Genomic DNA, 25,646 nt, shown 5'->3' on the forward strand with positions numbered 1-25,646 from the left:
AAAAGTAACAACATTACAAAAGTTAAAAACCAAGAGAATTGCAAAAGTTCAAATTATCTAGCTGCTTCATAGGTGCTAAATGAACTGAGAAAAGGGATCATTGACCGGCAGGTGGCTCTGGAGACCGGCCTGTGGAAGCCATCAACTTTGCCCGTGCTTGAAAGATGAACTTTCCAAAAGCCGCCATGTGCACTACCGTGGACAGAGTGTAAAGGTAAGTGATCCCCTCCTCTGCAGTACGTGTCCCCGATTGTCGTAATAATGACCTGAGGTAAAGACTACGGGCCGGGCGGAGGGCCGGGCAGCAAAAGAGGAGGTGGGCCAGGGACTCGCTTTTGTACCTGCAGAGTCTGCATTCCTGGACACCTAAGCTGGCCTTACAGCCGTAATATAGTTCTTTGAGGGGCAGTGGATGTAGTCTATAGGCCAAAATCTTATGAAGGGCAACGCGGCCCACAGCCTGCGTGAGATGATGTTTGGGGGTATGCACAATGTGCGGGAGACACAGGGTCTTATGCAAGACTTTACTTCTCAGAGACTCCAGGTCCAATTCCCGTGACCGAGCCCGCACTTGTTTTTTTTATCGCATTCTTGATGGCGAAGAATTTGACTTGTTCGGGGTTCCACGAGTCCGTTGCAAGATTGAGGTGGGTTTTAGCCACTTCGAGGGTGTCCGACCAGGGGTTCCCGGGTTCTCTGAATATCCATTTAAGGACTGCCTTTAATGTGTTCTCCTGAGCTGCCGTTGTTAAAAAGTAATATTTACTTAGGACGGCCAGCTCTTCCAGTTTTTGCTGGTTGAGTGAGAACTCCAGGCGGACAAGAGTATTTCTAGTGCACCTTGGAAGATGATAGACTTTCTTATATGCTCTACACTGTATTTTTTCTAATTCGTTGTTCAGTTTGCCCTGGAATGCCTGTAGAGCATAGTTTAAAGCCGGCATAAGCTTGGCTTTAAGAACTTTGTTAATGGCCAAGGTGGACGGGCTATGTAAGGAGGCTTGCAGCTTGCAGATGGCGTAGGTGATGGATTTACCTTTGGCTTGGATTGACTTAAGGTGGGCGCTTGCAAGCCCATATTCCTGAAAACAAATACCCAAATAAATATATCGCTGCGTAGTTTCCAGGAAGAGATTGCCTAGCCTCCATTTTAGAGCTTTCTTCCTTGGGTGATGACCAAAAATATTTACTTTTGACTTGGTTGGGTTTGCTACAAGCCTGTTTTTGTCGTTATATGCGGCAAGTGCCGTCAACACCTTTTGTAGCCCCATTCTTGTGTGGTCAAAGAGGACCAAGTCATCAGCATATCGCATGAAGTGAATTTTCCTTCCACCGAACTTCGGGGTGGCCAAGGCAGCCCCGGTCAGAGCCTTCTCCATGTCCGCTGTATATAAATTGAATAATAGAGGGGCTAGCACGCACCCTTGTTTTAATCCTCTGTCTGTGTTGATCTTGACAGATAAGTAGTCCCTAGAGAGTTTTACTAGAACCCATGTTTTTTGGTAGAGGGACTGTATCGCTCTTAGCAGTACAGGATTGATGTTCCATTGGACCAGCTTGTGCCACAGAATTGCGTGGTCTACCCCATCGAACGCCGCCGAGTAATCAATAAAGCAGGCAAAGAGTGGAGGACTTTTGCGTGACCGTGCGCGATGCGCCAAGAAGGAAAGTGCGACAATGTTGTCAACCGTGGCTGACCCAGGTCTAAATCCAGTTTGCCAAAATGGAAGAATCCCTTCTGCACTTGACCAGTCTGCAAGGTCCCTCAAGATGGCGCTAGCGTAGGCTTTCCCCTCAATGTCCAACAAGGCAATCATATGGTAGTTGGTAGGATCAGTTTTTGGGCCTTTTTTGTGGATAGGCTGTAAAAGCGAGCCTCCCCATGAGCCTGGTACGACCCCCTGGAGCCAACATTCCGAGAACAGGTAGGTCAAGTTGGTGGACCAAAAGTCGATGTTTGCTTTGAATAGGTGATCAGGGAGACCATTAGGGCCTGGAGCGGCGTTTTGTCTGATATTTTTAATGATTTTGGAGACAAGCAATTTTCCCGGTGGAGCCATCATCTCGGTTTGTTTGCCTAAAATATCCCCTGCAGTGGAAGTGTCATTTTGCATATCGGAAACACCATCATGAGTATAAAGTGCTTTTACATGGGCAACCCAGGTAGTGGCTTCAAGGGAGTTTTCTCTATGATTTGTATCTCGGCCCAGGTTGCATATGTACTTCCAGAACTCCTGTGATTTTCCCGGGCTCAGCAAATCAAAAATTATTAACCATTGAGAGTCATGAGAGGTCTAACCATTAAAAAGATTAGGGAGTCTTGTTCCAAGCCGTTCATGTTGGAAGTGTATAGTTTAGAATATTAGGCTGCGAAAGTGTCTGCGTTAGCTTGTGGGTCGCTCAGGTGCTCTCTCCGTCTGGTGGCTCTATCGCCGCCACCGATCGGTTTGCTCGATTTGGTCTATTTAGCCACGCAAGCAACATTCCCGTTTGGTCTCCCAGTTCAATCACCCAGTGCTGTGTAGCTTTGTACTTAGTCCTAGCCGCCTCTGCAACTACATCACTGTACTCCTGCTGTTTCAGGCATAAGCGGTGTTGTGTGTCTATTTGCAGATGCTGCACTAACTGGAACTCCAGCTTCAGAATCTCCTGCTGGAGAGCATCCACCATGACAAATCTATCCAGTTTATGTCCTACCATCAGTGAGAGGGCCTGACCTCTCTCTGAGTACCACCTTATAGGCTTCCTAAAGTGTCAGTGAAGAGGGGACTGAGTGCTCATTTTCCTTTCAATAGTGGGTTGTTTGTGTTAGGAGTTCCTTCCGTATTATTGGAAGTTTGAGGAGCAAGGGATTTAAAGAGATTGTGCCCCTCACTCATGGAGTGCTTTGATAGTACCTTGCCCACACAGGAGAATGGTCCTATATACCTCTCGCTAGGTGTCACACATCAGTGATATTCACCAGTGAAGAGGGCGATTAAACGAGGTCAATGCAGGACCTGGTACTGTGGGCCCTGGAGTGGAAAGAGAAGTATTGTGAAGAGGGGTTAAAAGTTCTCCAGACATCCACGTCCCGCGTGCTGCATAAAAATCTGCTAGTTGAGTTTTAGGAGGGGTGGTCTACCTAGGGGATGTCGGTCCATAGTATCATTAAGTGCCATGTTAAAATCCCCTCCTTTCAGGAACTCTCCCTCTGATGCTTGGAGCATGAGCGTGCCAATGTCCGGGAGAGTGACGTTATGTAAAACCTGAGGTACATAGACAGATATTATGTTAATCTTCCCCCCTTACCACGTGCCTGTCAGAGCAGCATATTGGCCCTGCTTGTCCATCCAGGTCTTATTAATTGAAAGTGGGAAGCATTCTTGTAGAAGGATACCCATTCCCTGGGAGCTGGAGCTGCAGCCTGCTTGTACCACCATTTTGTAGCCCCAATGGGCAAGTGCTTTACATGTATTGCTGCAATAGAATCATGTCCGGAGAGTATCGCTTGATGTACTGGAGCACTACTCCCCTTTTTAAAAATGTTTCCCCCAGTCCGTTGACGTTACAGGATAGGAGGCAATGCTTCGGGATCTCTGTATCTGTTCCTGCGCTCATATATCTATATAGGGTCTTTTCCTCCTCACCCCTTGTCATTGGATCTTTTTAGACTATTGTTTCTCACCCACATTAAATCCATCAATCATATTAAGAGTTGCAATGTGGTGTACCTAAACCTAAGTTTCCATAACAAAGAAAGTATACCTAAAAAGTGCAGGCATGTCTGGATGGCTAGCCTAAAGGACATGCACACTTTGCAAAGTGCACAGGCAGCCCACTCTCTTCCTTGCTGTTCAGAGCGTAGGAGACAGTAAAATTCTGGGGAGGACAGGGACAACCTTGTGGACTTTCAAGTGACCCTATACAAATCACCGCCCGTTAAACAAATACAATCGCATATATATGAAGTGAAATATTGAGATAAGCAGGCATGTAGTCACAGTTTGCATGTATACTTTATTGTTATTTACATTCACATAGTAATCAGACCAAATGTTAAGAAAACATGTATATGAATCTTCCATCTTCATGCACCAAGCAAACAAAGGTTCCGACTTCGGGTGAGGGCGTCATGTTGCAAGTGCATTATGGTTTGAAAAGTTCCTGCTGCTTCATTTCTGGTCACCAGCAATTTTCAGGCAACAATAAAAATGTGAAGATAACTTCGGTGATTAATGTTCCTTATTGAGAGAGATCAGAGGTTTGGCTAGTGGAAGTTTTGACTCATGGTAAGGTAGCCAACGTGTGGTAATAAGCCTGCTGCAAAGAACGTGTACCATGCAGATCACAAAATGCTTATAATGTAAATAGGTCAGTGAGTTACTGCTTTTGTCTGAGAGGTTCTTTTGCTATTTGCAGTTTATCAGTTAAAATCTTAACATTGAAAGTGAGCTATTACGTCACCAAAGAGCAGCATGAAAAATGCAAGGTATAGATTAGAACATTATGCTTTTTCCCCAGTATTTCATTATCCTAATGTTGGAAATTGGGTTCATTAGGATGGAAATCAATTCTGATTATTAGAGAACCCCCAACCATGGTGTTATGTTTTAAATTCTGAGTTTTTGCTTCTCTAGTGTTGCAAAGCCATCCTGTGTCCTGGGCACTCCCCAACCTTTTGTTGACCGGTACTGGTGGTACCTGACTCTGACTGACCCTGGGCTCTGCCTAACCAGGCCCAGGGTCAGGGCCAGTGCTATGCTGACAGAGACACTTACAAATACAGTGAAAACACCTACATACACTAGGGTGCACCATGGGTTAGGTTACCCCAATGATTGGCATGACCTCTCCTACAAGGCCCTAGTACATAATAGGGCATGGGGATTGAAACTACCTTTAAGTCCCTAGTATATATTAGGGCATGGCAATGTAGAGGCCAGCAGCCCTTCCTGCACTTGCATGTGTGCACTGCTGAAGCATGAGGTCAGTTTAAAAACAGGCCTGTGTTGCTGGACTGCTTTTAAAATGCAAATTGTGCCCAAACATGACTTCTGGGTGTGGGGCCCTTACAAATGTATAAACTACAATGTTGGGGCATATTAGGTATCGCCAGGGTTTCCCTCAGGTGTCTCAGGGGTGGGGGTCGGGTATCTACAAGGAGGACCCTTATAAAATTAGTTTGATATGCCCTGGGTTTAGTGAAATTGCACATTTCACTGCCTACATTGTAGTAAAGTGCTTCCCAAAATTGACTTTTGTGCTAGGAGCACTGTGAAGTGAGGCTCTGCAATATTTTGATATAACTAGAACCCTAAAGTCTTTCTTGGGTATTCCAGGGGTGGTGGGTTCTGTAGGTATAAGCAAGGTCCTTATATAGGCCCTGGTATTGGAGAAATTGGCCGGGTCATTTTTCCATTGCAGCTCTCCAGACCATAGGTTAACATTGCAAGAGGTTATTAATTAATAACAGGAGAAAGGAAAGCCATAAAACTAGGATTAAAGGACTCAGAAGAATGTTAATTATAAATGCAACAATGCGGTATTGTTGAATTTATTCTAAAATATACAGACAAGAAGTTATAAGACTTTCTTGTCTGTAAGCCACTATTCAGCCCTCTAGTGCTCTGCCTTGCTTGGTCGGAGGTAAGTGGATTAAAATGGCTGTTTGAAGAGCTGATAAATGACCCCTAGGGTTAGGAAGCCTTTCTGGGAGGAGAGGTAGCTGGGCATGGGAATGCCAGAGCCAGAGGGAGGGGTAGTAAATAATGCTCGTCAAGGGATGGAGGAGACAAGCTGGAGAAATCACTTTCATTTACACCTCTTCTCCCGGCCCCACAGCCGGATAGGGGGATTAAGAAGGAATTCCCAGATGTAAGGGGGGTGGACCAAGGTAGATGAAGCCATCCTGTAGGCTGGTTTATTTAGTTCTGCTCCCTCTGCTGGAAAATCAGCCATGATAACATTTTGGAGAAATTGTGCTCTCTGTGAGAAAATAATACCACACTTTAAAGGATGTGGTCATACCCTGGAGCGTTGCCCTGCACCTCATTGGACAGGAGTGGCCTCCTTCTTGACCCAGAGAACTCGGAATAAGTATCTTAGAGGGACAGAGCCTCTCAGATGATGCTGCTTCAAACTTGGGAGAAGAAGGGTCCCTGCTGAGGAGTTTGATTTGCACCAACCAGGCCCTGGACTCTGAAGATTGTACCTGTTGCACAATCTGGAATTACAGCCCTGTGGACTACCTTGCTTCAAAAGGATTAAAGAGTGGACTCCCTGCAAGTTGAAGGTTAACAGATCTCACCTGAACCACCACCACCAAGAATCCCCAGCCTGGAGAACTACAAATGAATTTGTAAGAGTTTTGTCCGATTGGATTGTGGTAATGGAAGTCCCTTTCAAGGACCATCTTGGAGATTCTAGACCCTTGGAGTAGGTTTTGGACACTTTGAGACCTGTTGGAAAACTTCAGGAAGAAGTTCCAGAGGTTTGGAGAAGTTTGGAGCAACTTTGGAAAAAAGCTCCATAAGTGGACCGGCTCACCCTGGCCAGCCAAGCCGGCAACCATCAACCATGAGTTGGCCTGCCGTCCAGGTTCCTTCTGCTGAAAATCTCCAGGGGTCTGACTTCCAGAGTTTGATCAAGCGTAGGCGGAAACCCAAGCTGGCGAACCCTCACCGAATCCAGCCTAGTGAAAAGCATTGAGGGACCCGCAAGAAAAAGCTCTGTAAAAGTTTCTAATTCCGAACGTAGGAAAGGTGACCGGGACCAAACACAAGAGCCAAGCCACCCACCATCAACTGTGTGCCAGCCTGGATCCCTGGCTCATACCGCTGGAAAGCTTCGGAGGTTGGACTTCCATAAGTTTGACCGGGAGCTCGTCACAAGGCAAGCCGGCGAACCCTCACCGAATCAGGGTTGGGTGAGAGCTACGTGGGACCCCGGGAAGAAAAGCTCCAGAAAAGTTTTTAATTCAGAAGGTAAAAACTTTGACCAAGACCTACCACAAGGAGTAGCCCCGCAGGGCGTCATTGTGGTGAGCCTGAAACTTTGACTTTGAGCAGGTCTAGCGTGACCAGATGTACCAAAAAGGGCTATAAGTTTCTATGTGTTATATAGTGCTAAATCTTTAAAAAGTCACATCCCAGGTTCCCTACATTGGATTTTTTTCCTTTTAAAGAGAAAAATATTTCCTATTTTTATAAATCGGTGTTGGATTTTTATTGTGTGTTGTGTCTTAATTATTTACTGAATGTGTGTTTTTAAATGCTTTACATACTTGTCTTTGAAGTTAAGCCCACCTACTCACAGCCAAGCAACCACGGGTTGAGCATGGGAATAATTTTCGAAGACAGGTACTGAGCCGAGGTAGTGGCCTTATTTCCGGGGACAGATATACATTTGCCCCTACTATTAACCCACTTTCCAACATCCAGACCAAACACTCAAACAATACTGTCTACAAGTATGGATGACATGTGACTCCTACACCCTGTAGATTTATGTAACATTTCCTATACACAGATTTACACACCTATGATTGACTGCCTCTGTGTAGTGTGAGTGATGTAAAGTGCTGACACCCTGCACTGGTATGAGTGGCGCTATATAACGAATTAAATGCATCTGAGAGAGTGGTTATGGAGACTTGAGCAGCACTATAAAAGAGTGGTAGCGAGGGAATCTGTGGCGGAGCTGGGTTGTTGAGTACCATGGCTGTCTATTTGATTTCAGCTCCTGCCTCCTTCAGCCACCAACATACTCTCACTCCACATTATCTCACTCTTCCAGGTTCTTTCTTATCTTTGCTTTCTCCCTTTTCTCTGTTTTCCATATTTCCCTTCCTCCTTCTGCCCACAACTCTTGATGCCTTTCTCTCTATTGTTTGGTTTTACAGTCTGATGGTTTAAATAATGTACCGGTCTCTAACAAAGAATGCAGTTGGGCCTCACCTGCAGACACCAACTTAAATTACGCTTCATTACCTTGCAGCCCACAAAGGAAATGCCAGAGTGGCTACTCTGGTCCTTTCTGCATTGTATATCCTTCCTGAAAAGCAGATACAACCTTTTCTCTCCTTTCTGCAAGACACAAGGGCCCAAGCCTTCTTCCTTCCCCATGACGTAGCACAGAAACATTACATATGACCAAAATAAGGGCCACATGGTCAACCTCATTTCAAAGTCCCTGCCCTCTTTCTACCCAAAACATAGGGACTGATTACGATAGCAGTCGGACCTCAGTCCACCCGCCCTCGAATTGGGGAATGGGACCGCTCGCCTACAAAACGGAGGCCTCACGATAGGCATTTCAATGCGACTGCCGCTATGGCGATCGCAATGCCTATCTTTTACATTGGGGCAGGCGCTGCTGGCTGCATCACCTGTCGCAGTGTAAAAAATGTGACCTCTTACGTATATCACTGCATTACGTGGCAGTGCCACCTGGTGCAGTGATATGTAGGGGGCACCATAGGTGCCCCTCAGGTCCCATGTCTGGGTGCCGGGGGTAAAAATAGGCACTACCAGCATTGTAGGAACTACGAGCCCCTCTGCCACACAGTAGCCCGTTCGGTGCGTGGTGATCCATCGTGCCGACCGCCAGGGAACTACCTGCCATTGTAATATGGCGGGCGGTGATACAATCACTGATGGCGGTGGGACCGTCACTGACGGGTGATGTAGCAGTTCCACCTCCATTATAATCACCCCCTAAGTCTGGTGTGCATGCAAATCCTACATTGCCAACCCCTGGTAAGTTGCACTACTAGTGCTGAAAAAGGCCAATGGAGGCACCAATGGGTAAGGTGGACTGGCCTAAAAGGTCTTGTGACTTCAGTGACAGTCATTGTCACTCTAGTGTGTGCTTCTTTGTATGCCTGCCTGGAAGACTGGAGGTGAGCTGCATGGATTGTGGTGGACAGGCCTTCAAGGTTAACTCACTCTTGCCACCGTTAGGGTCCACCTGCTGGTGCTAAGACACCAGGGCTTCTAAGGTCTATCGGGCCTTCTAAGGTGTAGCATCGTAATGTACTCTGTCAGGACGGTGGTCTGGTGGACTGGTCATGGAGGCTGAACATGGTTCTCAATTTGGCAGCTCTGGCCAGTGTGCCACATCCTCTCCCACACTGAACACCATACTGCCCAACTGGGAGAAACTCGCACTGCCTTCAGCTACAAACCAATTGTGCTGCGGCTCAATTCAATTTATGCATTAGACAAGAGTAAAATGCTGCCTGAAAAAAGTTATAACACCCTGAAAAAAGCAAACAGGCATAGCGAATGAAAGGATGAGCAAAGCATGTGAAATGTAAGCAGGAATAACATGGTTACCGTAACAGTTTTAAACTCATTTTTCAGAAATCAGTAAGTGATTTTGGCTGATAAGTTCTGGACATGACTACAGAACCAGGAACGGACCTGTTTCAATGTCGATTGCTTATATCCTTACAAAATGTAAGCAGTTTGGAATAAAAAAGACCACATTTCTAAACACAGAGCTGCGGTACAGATTTTATATGCTAAAATCATTAAAACAGTTGAAAACGACAATATTAAACGCTTTCCACTCCACCCATCAACAAGGCATTGCAGTCCCTTTAGGAATGGTGCACTTCCCCACCCTGGGAAAACAATGTTAGTCAAAGAAAGAAGATAAAAAGAAAGTAGCGCTTCACTGGCAAACTATTTAACGTGGTGCTAATGTGTGTGGGTGTGAATAACACCAATCTGGCCTGTCTACGAGCACTCTGCATTGCTTTATTTGGATATTTAATTATTTTTCATATTTTGATACTATTTTTCTCTCCGTCCCGAGGTTGTACTTTGGAACAGAAAACGGTCAGAAAATGGGGACATTTCCAGGCAAAGTGTTCTTCTCGTTTATGGATCCATTTAACAGGGAACAAATAAAGAAAAGGAGAGTCAAGAGAGAGTACGTAACAGCTGTCTCTTGAAATCAGCACTTAAGAGGAGCTAGACAGAGACAGAAAGAGATGGAGAGAGGGGACGAGACAGCTGCTAGAGGCAGCGCAGAAGCAGACACTGTTCTTGCCTTCTCTGGGCATGAAGAAAAAGAGACAAGAGTTTGTTTTCCTTCTCTGCCCCCCCCCCCCAGACCGGCCAAGCCTTATTGCAGCATAACAAAGGACAAAGAGGGCGGGTGGCCTCTTTGACTGCAGGCAGGTCACTAATCAAGTACAGGGCCATTAGCGCGCGAAAGCGCTACCTACCTACCTACCTACAGGGCCATTAGGTAGCGCTTTCGCGCGCTAATGGCCCTGTGAATAACAGAAGGGAGAGGGGAAATTCTTTTGTCACCTCGTCACCCCCATCCTTGTCCCCCGTGTCCCCCCCACTCCAAAATCTGGGGGGGATATATCCCCCGCGTCCCCCACACTTCCTACGCCCATGCTGCTGTTACCATGCAGCAAACCCGCCCTGTCCTGACACTCGATATCGGGACGGGGAGGATGAAAAATAAAATAGTAATAAATTAACTTTATATCCTTTTTATTTTTCATCTCTGGGGCCTTTTTGGGACCTTTTGGTTAGTGGGGCAATGCTCTTCCGCTCAAAGGGAGGAGGTGTCCCTGAGGACGTTTGTGAATACACAAAACTCTATAGAAAAAAACAAGCTAGCAGATAGACTAATCATTCACCAATGCACTCATGTTATGGTACCAGAAATAAATATAAAAAAGTATTTAACCATCCTACCTGCTTTCCTCATAAGCATATGTTCTGCTTCGATGCCAGTGATCTCAGAAACGGTGGTGAATACATGAGCACAATGAACGGCCGCGCGCTCCATGCAGTATCGATGGTAGATCTCTCTGTCACCAGCCTCTTTGTCAATGTTGAACTGTTAAGAAAGGTAAATACGTAAGCCACAACATTTGAAAATACATTCATACTCCTTTAGTTAGTGTAAAAATGTATTCATTGTAACTATCCATAACTGCACTTAAGGAAATTCCAGATGACCAACAGCAGATGAGTTATCTGTGAAAGTTACAAGGGACACTGAAAACAGGGCAAATCATAATTCGGAAATGTATGGAATTATGAATTCAATACTTGGAAAAGGCCACTATAATTTTGCTCCCTCACAGCATCAACGCCATCCAGGAATTCCAACGTCCCATTCTTTTTACAATTCTATCACCCAGTTAGCATTTTTATATAACAGAAGATATTACACATGATCAATTTTAGTTGAGGAACGCTTTTATACTTTTTGTGCTCTGCAGGGCATCCTAGACTATGACGAATACATGCCTGAATACTATAAACCAGTTTTACAATACTGCTTGTTACAGGATTATGTATTTTAAAAACGTCTATGTATTTTTGAAGCACAATTGAATAAGGTAATTTTATTAAGTCATTTGTTTTTGTTTTTGGCTGAATTGTTTGTACATTTTTAAAGAAAAAACAAAAACGAACGTCTCAATCTTGCAAAAGTTTTTTATTATGGTAACTGTAAAGGCTTCAGTTAATTTTACAACACAACTCTCGTGATCCAAATCACACTGTAGTCGTTGAATGGAACATGTATCCACCCTGACATCACATGCCAAGCAACTCACCAGAAACAAGCAACTCACCAGGAACAATTACAAAGCCTATAGCTGATTCATTCACAACATCGGCGACACTGGCTACTGGCGAGACTCAATGAACAATCAATCCAAAATGTAAGTATATTGGTTTTCAACATTAATTTTGGCAAAGGCATTTCGCCGGGCAAGATCAACCATAAAACTGAAAATTGTAATATAAAAGGATAATTAAAGTGTGATTCAAAAAAACTATCCATCTTTGGGTGCACAACACACAGCAATTGCTTTCATAATTATTATTTTCTATGTAGCCAGTATGGATACAGTCTCCTGTCTTTTTAAAATCGATTAGTGCATCCGAGCAAACAGGGCAGCAAACATTCTTGTCGAAGAAAAAAGCGTTTCCAATAGATGAGAACACTGGAAATTGTCAATCAAACGAGTAGGAGCCGGACATTATCTAATCCACCATGGACTTCATATGTCCTGTGGTACCTGAGTGTCCTTGCATGCCACATTCAAAAGCATGCTGAAAGAGCATAAGCACATATTTGAACAGGGAGTGAACTTGGTAGATATTTCAATTTCAATTTCAAAAAGCTTTATTCGATCATTTGAAAAAACAATCATAGAAGCACACATAATACATCGATAATACGAGACATTAGTGGAGTTAAAATCATACAATCAAAAGAAGGGATGGGCAGCGAGATATGCTGAGGCTGTGAATTTACTAAAAGCACTACATTGAAGTTAAAAAGCCATACTTTTCCTAGCGGACACAGATTTCAGAATAAAGATCGCTGTGAAAAAGCACACATCCGGTTCATCAAGTGCAAATAAAAGTCTCAGCAGTTTTAACAGTGGACACAAAATATTTTTTAAAAAGAGGTTTAAGGTAGGCAATACGGAGATGCAAATACAAAGGATAAAGTAACAAAAAGTGTTCGGTGCTCTGCTTAGAAAACTCATCACAGGGGTGTTGACGTGTACTTTTTTATCAGGGGGAAGGCCACCAGATTATGGACAATACCCAATCGTAGTCTGGTGAGTACGTACTGGTGGGATTGCTTGGTAACCACATTTAGATACTTGGAATAACCGGAACTTGCCTGAATATTAGAATGATAAAATTGATGTGTTACATACAGGCAAGTAGCATCCCTACGTAACGTGGCTTTGACCCCCAGATAGACATGTTTAAGCTCCTTTTTGAAGATATCAGTGGCACTACCGGGGTCCAAAAAACATTCAAGTCGAATACGTCCCTAAATGTTGTTATGACGTAATTAAGCCATGTGATCAAGTTATATTTCTCCAGGCGAAGGCAGTCTTGAATGATTCTTCTGGTAAAACCAGTTTCATCCTTGACCCAGATGGATCTCCAGGCCATTAGTGGTCTTAGACCCATGAGATCAGTCAAGAATTCCAGCCCTACCTCTTGATGGACCAGCCCGGTAGAGGCAGAGGTTGGAAGACAAAGAAGTCTCTTTAGAAAGTTGTTTTCCTGCACTTGTAGGTCTCCATGACCACAGTGTCCCCAAACACCTGAACCATAAAGTGCCACTGAGGCGCATCTAAGACGATAGATATGCAACATGTCCCATATCCGTCGACTACCCAGTTTAGAAGCAAATTTAAAAACACCGAATATACCTCTACCCATCTTAGCCTTAACATTAGGCATTTCCTGTGCCCATGGGCCCTTACTGTTAAAAGGGATGCCCAAATAGCAGAATTTATCTACCACTTGGATTTTTTGCTCCTCGAACTGGAATGATCTCAGTTTCATAACCTTCTTCCCACAAGCCATAATGAAGGTTTTGAAGTTATTAATTTTTAATTTCCTCCCCTTAATGAAATCAAAACATTTGTCCATTAGTCTCTGCAGACCGACTGGTGTTCTAGATAATAGGACTGTGTCGTCTGCATATAGCAGTACGGGAATCGATTGGCCCTCAACAATTGGTGCATCGGCGATGACTGATCTGAGCTCGGAATCTATGGCATTAATAAAGAGGGAGAAAAGTAAAGGGGCAAGGACACAACCTTGCCTAATACCTGAATTGACCTTGATGTTATTGGTACATTCCCCCGCTTGGCCAAATCGAATCTGGGCCGATAGGTTATTATATAATCCAGCCAAGAAATAGATAATTGCAGCTGGTGCGCCCATATCTAATAACATGGTCCATAGTAATCCGTGGTCCACCAGATCAAATGCGCTGGAGAGATCCGCGAAGCAGAGGAATAACGTGCCCTGCTTGGCCCGTGTGTATTTACCTATAATGAGGTCTAGATTAACACACTGCTCGATAGTACCAAGGCCCTTACGAAACCCGAATTGGGAATCTGCAAGGATGCCATTAACCTAAGCCCACTCCTCCAGTCGTAACAAAAGCACCCTGCTCATTATTTTTTGGGACGAGTCTAAAAGGGAGATAGGGCGGTAGTTCTTAGCCTCGCCTCTATCTCCTTTCTTGTAGATTGCAATAATTATAGACTCACCCCATGTTAGGGGGGGGGCCTTCCATGACAGCCGCATTGAAAACCTTGGTCAAAAGGGGCCCCATACCAGAGTATCTGCTTTATAGAGATCAATAGGCACCCCATCAGGCCCAGGGGCCTTCCCTCCTTTACTTTTCTGAATAGCATTAACCACCTCTGGGATTGTAATATTGAGGGGGAGGTTTGGGCCGCAGACTACAGCCCTTGAACATAAAAAGGCTTCCCCTCCCGTGTTAAAAATACTACTAAAAAAGGCGACCCAGTTTTCCTCACTGACCTGGGCAGATAATACTGGGAACTCCTTCTTCTGTAGAAGGAAGGGGCTATTCACGGTGTTCCAGAAAAGCTTGCTGTCCTTGAGCTCTGCTGCTTTAGAAAGACTGTCCCAAGCTTCCTCCCGTAGCTCTTGCTTCCTGCGTCTCAGATGGTCTTTATAATTTGCCCTTAGGGATTTAACAACTCCCTTGTCCCTGGGACGGCTGGAAAGTGCTTTCTTTAGTTCTTGTAAGGACTTTGTGCAGGCCCCATCGTACCAACCCACCGTGCCCCCTGACCTTCTGACCTTGTCAATAGTTAAAATCTTTTTAGTTGTCTCTTTTATTTTCACAAAGTCAGCAAGGATGCATACCGCGCCTATATTAACATCCAGACAACGCTGCAGCTCTTGGAGACTTGCAGCCACAATTTTAATCAGCAACTTCTCAGAGTTATCCCTGCACCATTTGATCCTGCACCATTTGGCCTGCATGGGGTTATTTCATCAACAATCCTTCGGTGGGCTAGAACCTTCTTCCCCCAGACAGATGTAGACATAGTAATGCCGTTGTGATCACTAAGGGCCACTTCTGCGACTTTCGGGACAGCACAGAGAAGACTGATATTCTCAGATACCATTATGTGGTCTATGACAGTGGCTGAATTCCTCCCTACAAAGGTCGGGACGGGGTTGCCCTCCCTATCGTTTGCAGGCACAAGGATTAACAGTCCCAGTTTGAGCATTAAGGTGCTAAGTGATTCTCCATGGGGGGTGTGAATAAAATGAGCCCAGTCCTCCCCTTTGTCCCCGTCAAACCCACAGGCATTCGTAAAAGAGAGGGGGCACATGGAGATATTAAAGTCCCCCCCCCCAGATGAAATCAAAATGGACAGAGTTGGCCCCACATAGTTTGTCTACTGCAGTCTCAAGATCGTTAATTATTGAGAAGCTAGAGGAGTCAAACACGTTGTTGTAGTGGTTGATTAACAAAACATTACGGCCCCCGCTTTGCTGCAGCCAAAGCATTTGTGAGTGGAATCCAATAGTTATATGGGATTTGACCTTTACCGGCAAGCTCACAGACAATAACATCACCAGCCCACCTTTAGCCCTTGCCATGATTGATCCCTGCGCCAAACAGTTAAAAGAGACATACCCATCAAAATGGATCTCTTCCATTGACCATGTCTCCTGTTAGCAGAGAATATCAAAGTTTGTTACATACTCTCTCCAGCCCAGTAACTCTTCCATGTTCCGCCAACCAGCAATATTCCAACTCACTAGTTTGTACCCAGTACTGTGTCCTCCCTTATCCAAAACTATGTTCTCCCCCATAGACGACTGAATGCATGTCATTTTCTTTGGGGCCTCCAGGCTATAAGATTGCTTGTTGCGTGGGGGGGTGGTGGGTATCTGGTGAGTTGTGCCTAGTGAGTCAGTGGCCGTTGGCATACACTCCGCAGAGTCAATGGCCGTTGGCATGCACTCCGCAGGGTCATGCTCTGTTTGATTAATGCTCCCTGCCAAAACCTTTATGTTCAGGTCTGGGCTTCCCCCCGTAGATGTCATCAATACAACAGGGGGTTGTCAGTCAACTTCATCAAGACAGCTAAAGCGGTTATAATCACAAAAGGGAACATAGATTGGCATAGTATCTGATCTACCATCAAATCTCCTACTTCTCCCCCTATGGTCGACCCTTGTCCAATCATCAATGTCTCTCCCATGGGCCATGCGATTTGGGGTGTAAAAAAAAGACAATGGCCGGGTCTGGATAATAGAATCCGGAGACCTGTTAAAACCAGCACAAATGTGGGAGACAGTTCTGGGGTCCCTAAAGTTTACTGTTATACAGTCCCCGCTTATAGTTTTTACTGACTTACCCACCCAAGGCAACCTTCTTATCATTATGATCTCGTTGGATAGGTGGGCTGGAAGGGGTCTGTTCCAGTTTAACCATTTAACCACCTTATTTTTTAGGGAGCCATAGGATTCACCTTTGCCCACTTCTAGGGCAGGGGCGCCTGCCAAAACCACCATATAACGGTTAGCTTCTGGTGGAAGGTCCGGTAGCCGGGGTCTACTGGTACTACACTCTTTTATCAGCGCAGGCGGTACAAGCTTGCCGCTATCTACCTTCCCAGAACTATCCCTACCACCAGGCAAGGGAGCAGGAAACTGCGTGGGGAGAGCCTGACAAACCGGGTTAGGACCTGGTAGACAAGGTGGTCTGCCGCTAATGGTGGGGACTATGCGATCTACAAGAGGTGGCACCCCCCCCGGTTGGCAATCAGGAATCACAACTATACCCGGTTTATTCGCCAACTTTGAGTTTGCTACAAAGCCAGATGTTACTTTCTCAATATTAGCCAGTCTAAGTTCAATTTGTTCCATTTTGGCTTCTAAGGGGAAAAGGATGGATTTAAATAACGCTCCCAGGCTTTCAATGGACAACTCAGGCCCAAGCTGAGTTTGCAAAGGAGCGGCGGAAGGTGGCAAAGTTAAATCCACCATCCCATTTGCGGATGATTTCCTCCCCGTAATAGGCCCACCAGGGTTGAGACCATCACTCTGTCGCTTGGCTATTTTGGCTTTACTCCCATCTTTCTTATTATAGACCCGTTTCCTTTTAGGGATAGCCCCTTCTTTAGGCCCTTGACACAGGGAGCTATTGATAGTAGCCACAGTTTCAGAAGGAGTAATCTCATGGTTAACAAGAATTAAGTCTATTTCGGGCAAAATGTCATTGACCAGAATATCCAAGTCCTGCAAATCATGTCCATCCACTCCAGGGGAAATGTCTTGCTCTGTTACACAGGGCACAGTAATAGCCGTATCCGGGACCGTGTCCGGCGTTTTAGCCTTGGCACTTTCTCCCAAGGAAGATCTTTTAGTTGTGGAAATTTCAAGTGACGTGCATTTTTCCAAAAATAATATCTCCTTGTCAACTAGGGAGTTTGCTCTAATTAAAAATTGTTCCATGCCTCCCGCAGTAGAGCCCCCAACAAGCGTTGACTTACTTCTTAGTTCGCGTCCTGACATAGTTCGGAGTTATTCTTGATACTGCAGTCCCAGAACCAAGGGGGGTGGTCCGGTCCGGTCCTGATCGGATAGGAACGGGCAGAAACGGGTGCGCCCTTGGCCCGGGCTTCTCCCGGCGCCGTCCCGCGTGCGTTCCGCGATGCGCATCAGGGGGCGTGATCTTAAAGCCGAAGAGTGGGCGGGGGGGCGGGAAGAGCTCACAGGTGCAGCTGGTAACGGGCCGCAGAGGATCCTGGAGCTCGCAGTCCCGCCGTTAGCCCAGCACACCGCAGAGATCCAGAGGGAGCAGGCAAAGAGAAGTCCACAGGTCACACACACAGCGACTTCAGAGACGCCCGGTAGATATTCTGCGCTCCTGTATTAAGCAACAACCTTTTTGGAAACACACATGGTTGACAAGACATCCATAGATGGATACTGCCTTCTCCATCATTATCCCTTCCCCACAACACTTTTCAGCTAGAAGGAGTGATGAAGCACTGGAAGAATTGCATCAATACCTCTGTTGCCAAATATGTGTCCTGCAGACATGGCGATCTTAGTTTTTCAAAACAATGTCATGGTTAGCGTAATCTAACCAGAGAATGTGCGCGCTGTAAGCTTGAAACAAATGTTTCTTCACAATATTTCATCTGTTGATTTTAAAGTTTATTGAATGTTTCAGAGTTCATTATTCAAAACGATGTATTTCCATGAATCTTTACACACATAATGAAATTCTTATGATGACGTTTTCAACAAGTTGTCCATATGAAATCAATATACCCAATGCATTTCAGGTCAACAACACGGGGACCCTTCATCAGGGGTCTGTGAAGGAAGTCAAAACAGGACCAAATCAGACACTCAACTTTATGATATCGTGATTATGTTTAAGAAAATTGTTGTGAGGTATCAACATGCATTCCAAGGTGCAAACTCAATGAACCAAAACATGTGCATTAAGAAAACGCTAGAAATCTGTGTGTGATATCGAACAACGAAAAAGAGTAAACATCAACAATTCGTGAGATATACGAGTGAAAGGGTGATGTGGCGAAAACTCAGTGACTTGTCGCCTATTATAATTACACGTTGGCGTGAATACCATGCATATGAGAAAGTAAATGAAAAGCGCTGCTAGAAAATAACTTACTTAGGACCGGACAACGCCGCGTCTCACGCGTTTCGAAAACTGAAGGTTTTACTTAACGAGACTCCGTATTGGTTGATATCTACTTAGTGGAGTCATGTGACTTTTCTACAGAACCAATAACACACGCGGATGGAACACGGTGTGTGTCATGTGATGTGGGTGTCACCATATTGCGGGGAAATGTAAACAAAGTTTACGAGAGGGCTCAACACTTAAACAAATTCACTAGTTAATACAAAACAACTCAAAATGGTATGCTGGCAAAATATACATAACGTTATGTGATGAAAAACATGACAGAAAAAACATAAGCAAATGTAAACCATAGGTAATGCATAGTTGTTCGGGGCACAGTACCACTGTTTAGTCAATGCTGTGGATAAAAAAGTTCATTACAAAAAACAAGAATGTTCAATCCGATCATTCATCCCGATCGGCTGCATGGAGTTTAATTTTTTGATCCAGAAATACTCCATTCTTAATCGCTGTTTCAAAGGGTCCATGTCCCTGTGTTGTGGAGCTGTCTCCAAAACCATGAATCTCAGTTGTGAGATTTGATGACCAGCCTCTTTCCAATGACAGGCTATTGTGGATTTCATGTTCGCCAATCGGATATTACTTTTATGTTCAGTAATCCGAACCTTAATTTTACGCTCAGTTTGTCCCACATATATTTTGCCACATGGGCATTTGATGGCATAGATGCAGTTAGTGGTAACACAAGTGCTGGAGTGTCTTAACGCAATTTGATGACCTTGGGTGGGGTGAGTGAATGCAGATCCGGCTATAACATTATTACAATGGATGCAATTCAAACATCTCTGCATCCCTTTCCATGTTACTTTGAGTTTCTCAGTGGTGTTCAATAGTTCTTTCAAATTCTTGGATCTTTGCAATGCAAACGTTACTTTTTCACTGTATAGATCATTGAGGTCTGGCTCCATCTTTATCAATGACCAATGTTTATTGATAATGCGTTTGATTCTCATCGATTCTGTGGAGTACTTCAAGACACATACGTTTTTTTTCTCTGTGGTTTTGAGTTTCTCTTGCAATAATGTTGCTCTTGGTAATTCAGAGATTTTTTTAAGAGATGTATCCAAGATGTCTTGAGGATAGCCTCTTTGTTGATATTTAAGCGTTTGTTGTTCAAGAGAATCTTGCAAATCCTGATCATATGTGGTGATTCTTTTCAGTCTCATATATTGGGACGTAGGTAAATTTTGAGCGATTCTGGGTGAAAACTCTGAAATAACAAGCTGGCATTTTTATCAGTCTTTTTCATGTAGACCTTAGTGATGATGTTATGGTTGCTCAATGTAACTTGTACATCTAGAAAAGGAATGGTTACTGATTCGATCTTATGAGTGAATTTGATGCGATCATTCAAAGTGTTGAGTGTTTGTATGTTTTCTTCAAGTTGTTGTTTGGGTCCATGCCAAATTAAAAAAATATCATCAATGTAACGCTTAAACACGATGAGACCCTTGGTCCAAAGTTGTTCATGCAGAATATGGTCAGTTTCGAATTTATGCATAAAGATGTTAGCATATGAGGGCGCCCTCCCAAAGCCCATGGAGGTCCCATTACATTGGTTAAAAAATTGGCCCTTCCATTCAAAGTAACTGTAATATAATGCGAATTGCATTAATTCTATGATGAAGATTTTTTGTGACTCTTCAAGATCGCTGTTCAAAAGGCTCCATTCTAGAGCTGCAATGCCCTCGTTGTGAGGGATAGATGTATATAAGAGAAACTCAAAACCACAGAGAAAAAAACCGTATGTGTCTTGAAGTACTCCACAGAATCGATGAGAATCAAACGCATTATCAATAAACATTGGTCATTGATAAAGATGGAGCCAGACCTCAATGATCTATACAGTGAAAAAGTAACGTTTGCATTCCAAAGATCCAAGAATTTGAAAGAACTATTGAACACCACTGAGAAACTCAAAGTAACATGGAAAGGGATGCAGAGATGTTTGAATTGCATCCATTGTAATAATGTTATAGCCGGATCTACCTTCACTCACCCCACCCAAGGTCATCAAATTGCGTTAAGACACTCCAGCACTTGTGATACCACTAACTGCATCTATGCCATCAAATGCCCATGTGGCTAAATATATGTGGGACAAACTGAGCGTAAAATTAAGGTTCGGATTACTGAACATAAAAGTAATATCCGATTGGCGAACATGAAATCCACAATAGCCTGTCATTGGAAAGAGGCTGGTCATCAAATCTCACAACTGAGATTCATGGTTTTGGAGACAGCTCCACAACGCAGGGACATGGACCCTTTGAAACAGCGATTAAAAATGGAGTATTTCTGGATCAAAAAATTAAACTCCATGCAGCCGATCGGGATGAATGATCGGATTGAACATTCTTGTTTTTTGTAATGAACTTTTTTATCCACAGCATTGACTAAACAGTGGTACTGTGCCCCGAACAACTATGCATTACCTATGGTTCACATTTGCTTATGTTTTTTCTGTCATGTTTTTCATCACATAACGTTATGTATATTTTGCCAGCATACCATTTTGAGTTGTTTTGTATTAACTAGTGAATTTGTTTAATTGTTGAGCCCTCTCGTAAACTTTGTTTACATTTCCCCGCAATATGGTGACACCCACATCACATGACACACACCGTGTTCCATCCGCGTGTGTTATTGGTTCTGTAGACAAGTCACATGACTCCACTAAGTAGATATCAACCAATACGGAGTCTCGTTAAGTAAAACCTTCAGTTTTCGAAACGCGTGAGACGCGGCGTTGTCCGGTCCTAAGTAAGTTATTTTCTAGCAGCGCTTTTCATTTACTTTCTCATATGCATGGTATTCACGCCAACGTGTAATTATAATAGGCGACAAGTCACTGAGTTTTCGCCACGTCACCCTTTCACTCGTATATCTCACAAATTGTTGATGTTTACTCTTTTTCGTTGTTCGATATCACACACAGATTTCTAGCATTTTCTTAATGCACATGTTTTGGTTCATTGAGTTTGCACCTTGGAATGCATGTTGATACCTCACAACAATTTTCTTAAACATAATCATGATATCATAAAGTCGAGTGTCTGATTTGGTCCTGTTTTGACTTCCTTCACAGACCCCTGACGAAGGGTCCCCGTGTTGTTGACCCGAAATGCATTGGGTATATTGATTTCATATGGACAACTTGTTGAAAACTTCATCATAAGAATTTCATTATGTGTGTAAAGATTCATGGAAATACATCGTTTTGAATATTGAACTCCGAAACATTCAATAAACTTTAAAATCAACAGATGAAATATTGTGAAGAAACATTTGTTTCAAGCTTACAGCACGCACATTCTCTGGTTAGATTACGCTAACCATGACATTGTTTTGGATGTGATAAGGCACGGTCAGACTACGTGTGACGAATGCTAGCGCCAACTCGAACCAAGAAAAAGCTAAATATTATTGTATTTTGAACTTGAGTGCTCTGGGATCACATTGTTACTCATTGTCGATCTTAGTTTTTCCCCACACATTGAGACTGGACGAGAGAGCTGGCTCAACAGCATCGTATGAGAGTAGTGTATAGACTGCTGGACCAACACCAACTTTTTGATAAGGTTTGGGCCCGTTTTTGCTAGCCCCATAGTACCCTAACCGCTGAACTATTTATCTATATTTGATTATATTCTTTCCTTTATTTGTCTCTTTCTCTACTGGAGTACCATGCTATAGAGTAACTTCAGGACGTTTCGGAAATTATTCCCCCCTTCGACCACCTGAATGATACCTGTAAAATATTCCTGTCTTAACATTTATCTTTTTGTTATCATCTCCTTCTCCCTGCTCCTCCACCTATCATCTTTTATTACTTTTCTTGTGTTATTTTTACGACTTTGAAACTTTGAAAGTAATGGACGGTCTGTTAACGTGGGCTCTGGGGCTCCGCTCCCCTTAATTTCCTCCCTCCCCAAAAAGGCTGAGGCTTCTGTAAGTTAAGTAGTGCTTCTTTAAAAACTAAAAATGCACACAAATTCTCACTGGCTGGGGGCTGCACTCCCCCTCATGGAACTTTCACTCTTATGGAGGCTGCTCAGGTGCAATGTAACTAGACATCTGCCTCCAAGAACCTTTGCCGGGCTGACGATCTCACAGCCCTGAGGCTTGTGAGGTCATCAGTCCTGCAAAGCCATTGCCTTGTGGACTAGTTTCCACCCGCTGGTGACCTCTGAACAAAGTTAGTCCCGAACGCTTCGTGCTCAAGCCCTGTAATGCCAGGGGCTTCACTTCATTCAGTGGCTGGAGAATATTCTCACCCCACCCTTTCCCAATTCATAACAGAGTGAGGTGGGATCAGTGATCATTACTAACTCCACCTCACCCAGTGATGAGTTAAGAAAGGGTGGGGTAGGCTGCAGGCATGGAGCAGAGAAATCGAGGCAGGATTAGAAACATTTTGAAGACACACTGCGCAGACTCGAGATCTCTCCTTCCTGCGCTGCTTTTAGTGAGAGAGTTAGCGGACTGCGACGGGCATTTCAACTCTGCAAAGATGCCTGGCTATAGCTTCTGCTTAGATAGTGCACCCCCTGTGTGCCCCTCCTGGTGGAGCTGCAAAAGAGTGGTGGAGCAATTGAGGGAACAAGCACTGGTAAATGCATTAGGTTTCGCCAATGTGATTAATAATAAGCTGTTGTCTGTTGTATGTTGTGGCTTGCTGAGTATATGTACACTATAAGTTATAAAGTGCTATGACTTGATTATGTACAAAAAGGCAATATATTGTGCTGTTACTAGTGGTATAGTGCGGGTAAGTAATAGCAACATTTTGAAAAATGAAAAGAAAGAGGGAAATAATAGAATTCATTGATGTAATGGCAATATTAAGTGTTTAAAGTAGTCCTGACAACTTTTGGGCCCGATGCCACTGCACTTGCTGCACCATTGAAATCATGTACCTAGTGCCTGCAAGATAAGTGCCTTTTTGACTGCCTGTTTAGTAGTCAAATAGAGCAATAGTTGGTGTTTAGAAGAGTTATGACAACTTTAGCCCCGGTGCCACTGCACCGGCTGCACTATTCAAATCATGACCCTATTGCTTGTAATGTAACTGCACTTGTGACTGCCTGTTTAGTAGTAAAATATTGCAATATTTGCTGTTAAGTGGGGTTCCTAGAGCTTTGGGCCCTGGTGTCACTGCACCTGCTGCACCATCAAAATCATGACCCTAGTGCTTGCAAGGTAACTGCAATTGTGACTGCTTATTTAGTAGTTAAATATAGCAATATTCGGTGTTTAGAGGAGTTCTAAAAAGTTTTGGCCCTGGTGCCACTGCACCTGTAGCACCATTAAAATAATGACCCTAGTGTCAGCTAGATAACTGCAATTGTGACTGCCTGTTTAGTAGTAAAATCGAGCAATATTCTACTTTTAGTTGGTTGCCTAGAGCTTTTGACCCCGTGCCACTGCACCTTCTGCACCATTCAGTACCAAGCCCATTGCAATTTTGTCTGCCTGTATAGTAGTAAAATATAGCAACATTGGGGGGCAGATTTACAAGTACCCTGCGCTGCCAGTGTTTCACTTTCTGTGACACACCGACAGCGCATTTTTCTGCCTCATATGTACAAGGACAGGAAAAGCCAACCTGCATGGCTTTTGCTGTCCATGTAAATATGGGCCCTTTACACACAGCACTTTACGTGAAAGGGGCGCTTCATGGGTGTTGCTGTGGGTGTTCCCACGGAACACCCATGGACCCAGACACATATCCAGATTTATAAGAAATCGTAAATCTGGAAATGCATTTGAATGCTACTCCTCCCCAGGGGAGGCGTAGGGAGGCGCAACGAGGCGAAATGTATTCATTTCTCCTCATTGTTTTCCTCTTTCTATGGGTGCTTCATTCTGCAGCACACATAGAATGAGGACATAACCTCTAATGATTGTTTTTGTACAGGAAGATTGTCCATTCCTGCACATAAATAATCCTTAAAATAAATGACGTTTTACAAGTTCTACGTGTGCTAATGCAGCACACGTAGAATTTGGAAAACACCATTTCTGATTGTTGATGTGCAGGAAGGGAACCCTTCCTGCACATAAACTATCATCCCTGTGATGCACGCATCCCCTGCATCGGCGCGTGGAAGCAGTTTGTGCGCCAGCGCAGGGGGAAGCACAGAGATGCAACATATTGTTGTAAATATGTTGCATCCTTGTGCTTCTAAACTAACGCAGCGTGGCACAGCAAAATGACTTGCTGCGTTAGTTCATTGTAAATCTGCCCCTTGGTGTTTAAAGGAGTTCTGACAACTTTAGGTGGGGTCATCATCAGGGCCGGCTCTAGGCTCATGGTGGCCCTGGGCAAGGAGCGTAGGTAGGGGGCCCGGAAGAGGGGGTCCGGGCGGGGCGGAGCGCGCAGGCCAGTAAAGAGGGGAGGTGGTCAGGGTGTTTAGAAGTGGAACAGAGCCGGAGGCCGCCAAATCCCTGCCAGGGGCCACCATGCAAATATGTATCCATCATCAGAGGATTAATATATTAAGGATATATATTGGCGTGGTGGCCCCTGGGGTTTGGTGGCCCTGTGCAGGTGCACAGCTTGCACATGCCTAAAGCCGGCCCTGTCATCATCTTGCTCTGCCATCGGCAGATCTTCAGAGAATTCGTTGGAAAGGTGGGGTGTATGGTACATCCATAGCTTGTAGCACTGCTTCATCAATCTTTAGGGACGCAAAGGCACTTACTTTGTTGTACCAAGGGTTACCAGGGGCCTCAAATATGAATTTCAAGTGGCTTTTTAAGGAGAACATTGGAGCCTTCTTGTACTCGATAAAGAATTTCAGCATGGAGGCTTTACAATCGAATGATTGATTCACTAGGACCAGTTCTAACCTTAACCGTGTGTGTATTACAGCTGTTGGAAAAATTTCCTGTAAAGACTGTAATGTATTAGCTCCAAGGCTGAGTCTAATGCCCCTGGGTAAGTGTGGTTAGCATACTGTTGCCTTCAGTACCCTTAGGAAGGGGGCAGACGAAACGCTACTTAAAAGACGATTTAATAGGCCAGCGCAATACGTGACGGCAGCAACACTCTTTTTAACAACTCTCTCTTTTTCGGCCAATATGAAATGTTTGCTAAACTACACACCGAGGTAATT

The 25,646-nt window shown here is 44.2% G+C and overlaps 1 protein-coding gene across 2 annotated transcripts in view; it reads right to left on the reverse strand.

The window, feature by feature from the left end:
• The window catches only part of GYS2 (glycogen synthase 2), a 589,778-nt gene that overhangs the window by 288,502 nt on the left and 275,630 nt on the right, over nucleotides 1–25,646 (reverse strand). For both annotated transcript variants that reach the window (XM_078674071.1, XM_078674070.1), the window contains one exon: nucleotides 10,704–10,848. In XM_078674071.1, the coding sequence (XP_078530197.1) occupies nucleotides 10,704–10,848 (145 nt within the window). The remainder of the gene's footprint in view (nucleotides 1–10,703; nucleotides 10,849–25,646) is intronic.

Source organism: Lissotriton helveticus, chromosome 1_1 (assembly GCF_964261635.1).
Source record: "Lissotriton helveticus chromosome 1_1, aLisHel1.1, whole genome shotgun sequence".
NCBI lineage: Eukaryota > Metazoa > Chordata > Amphibia > Caudata > Salamandridae > Lissotriton > Lissotriton helveticus.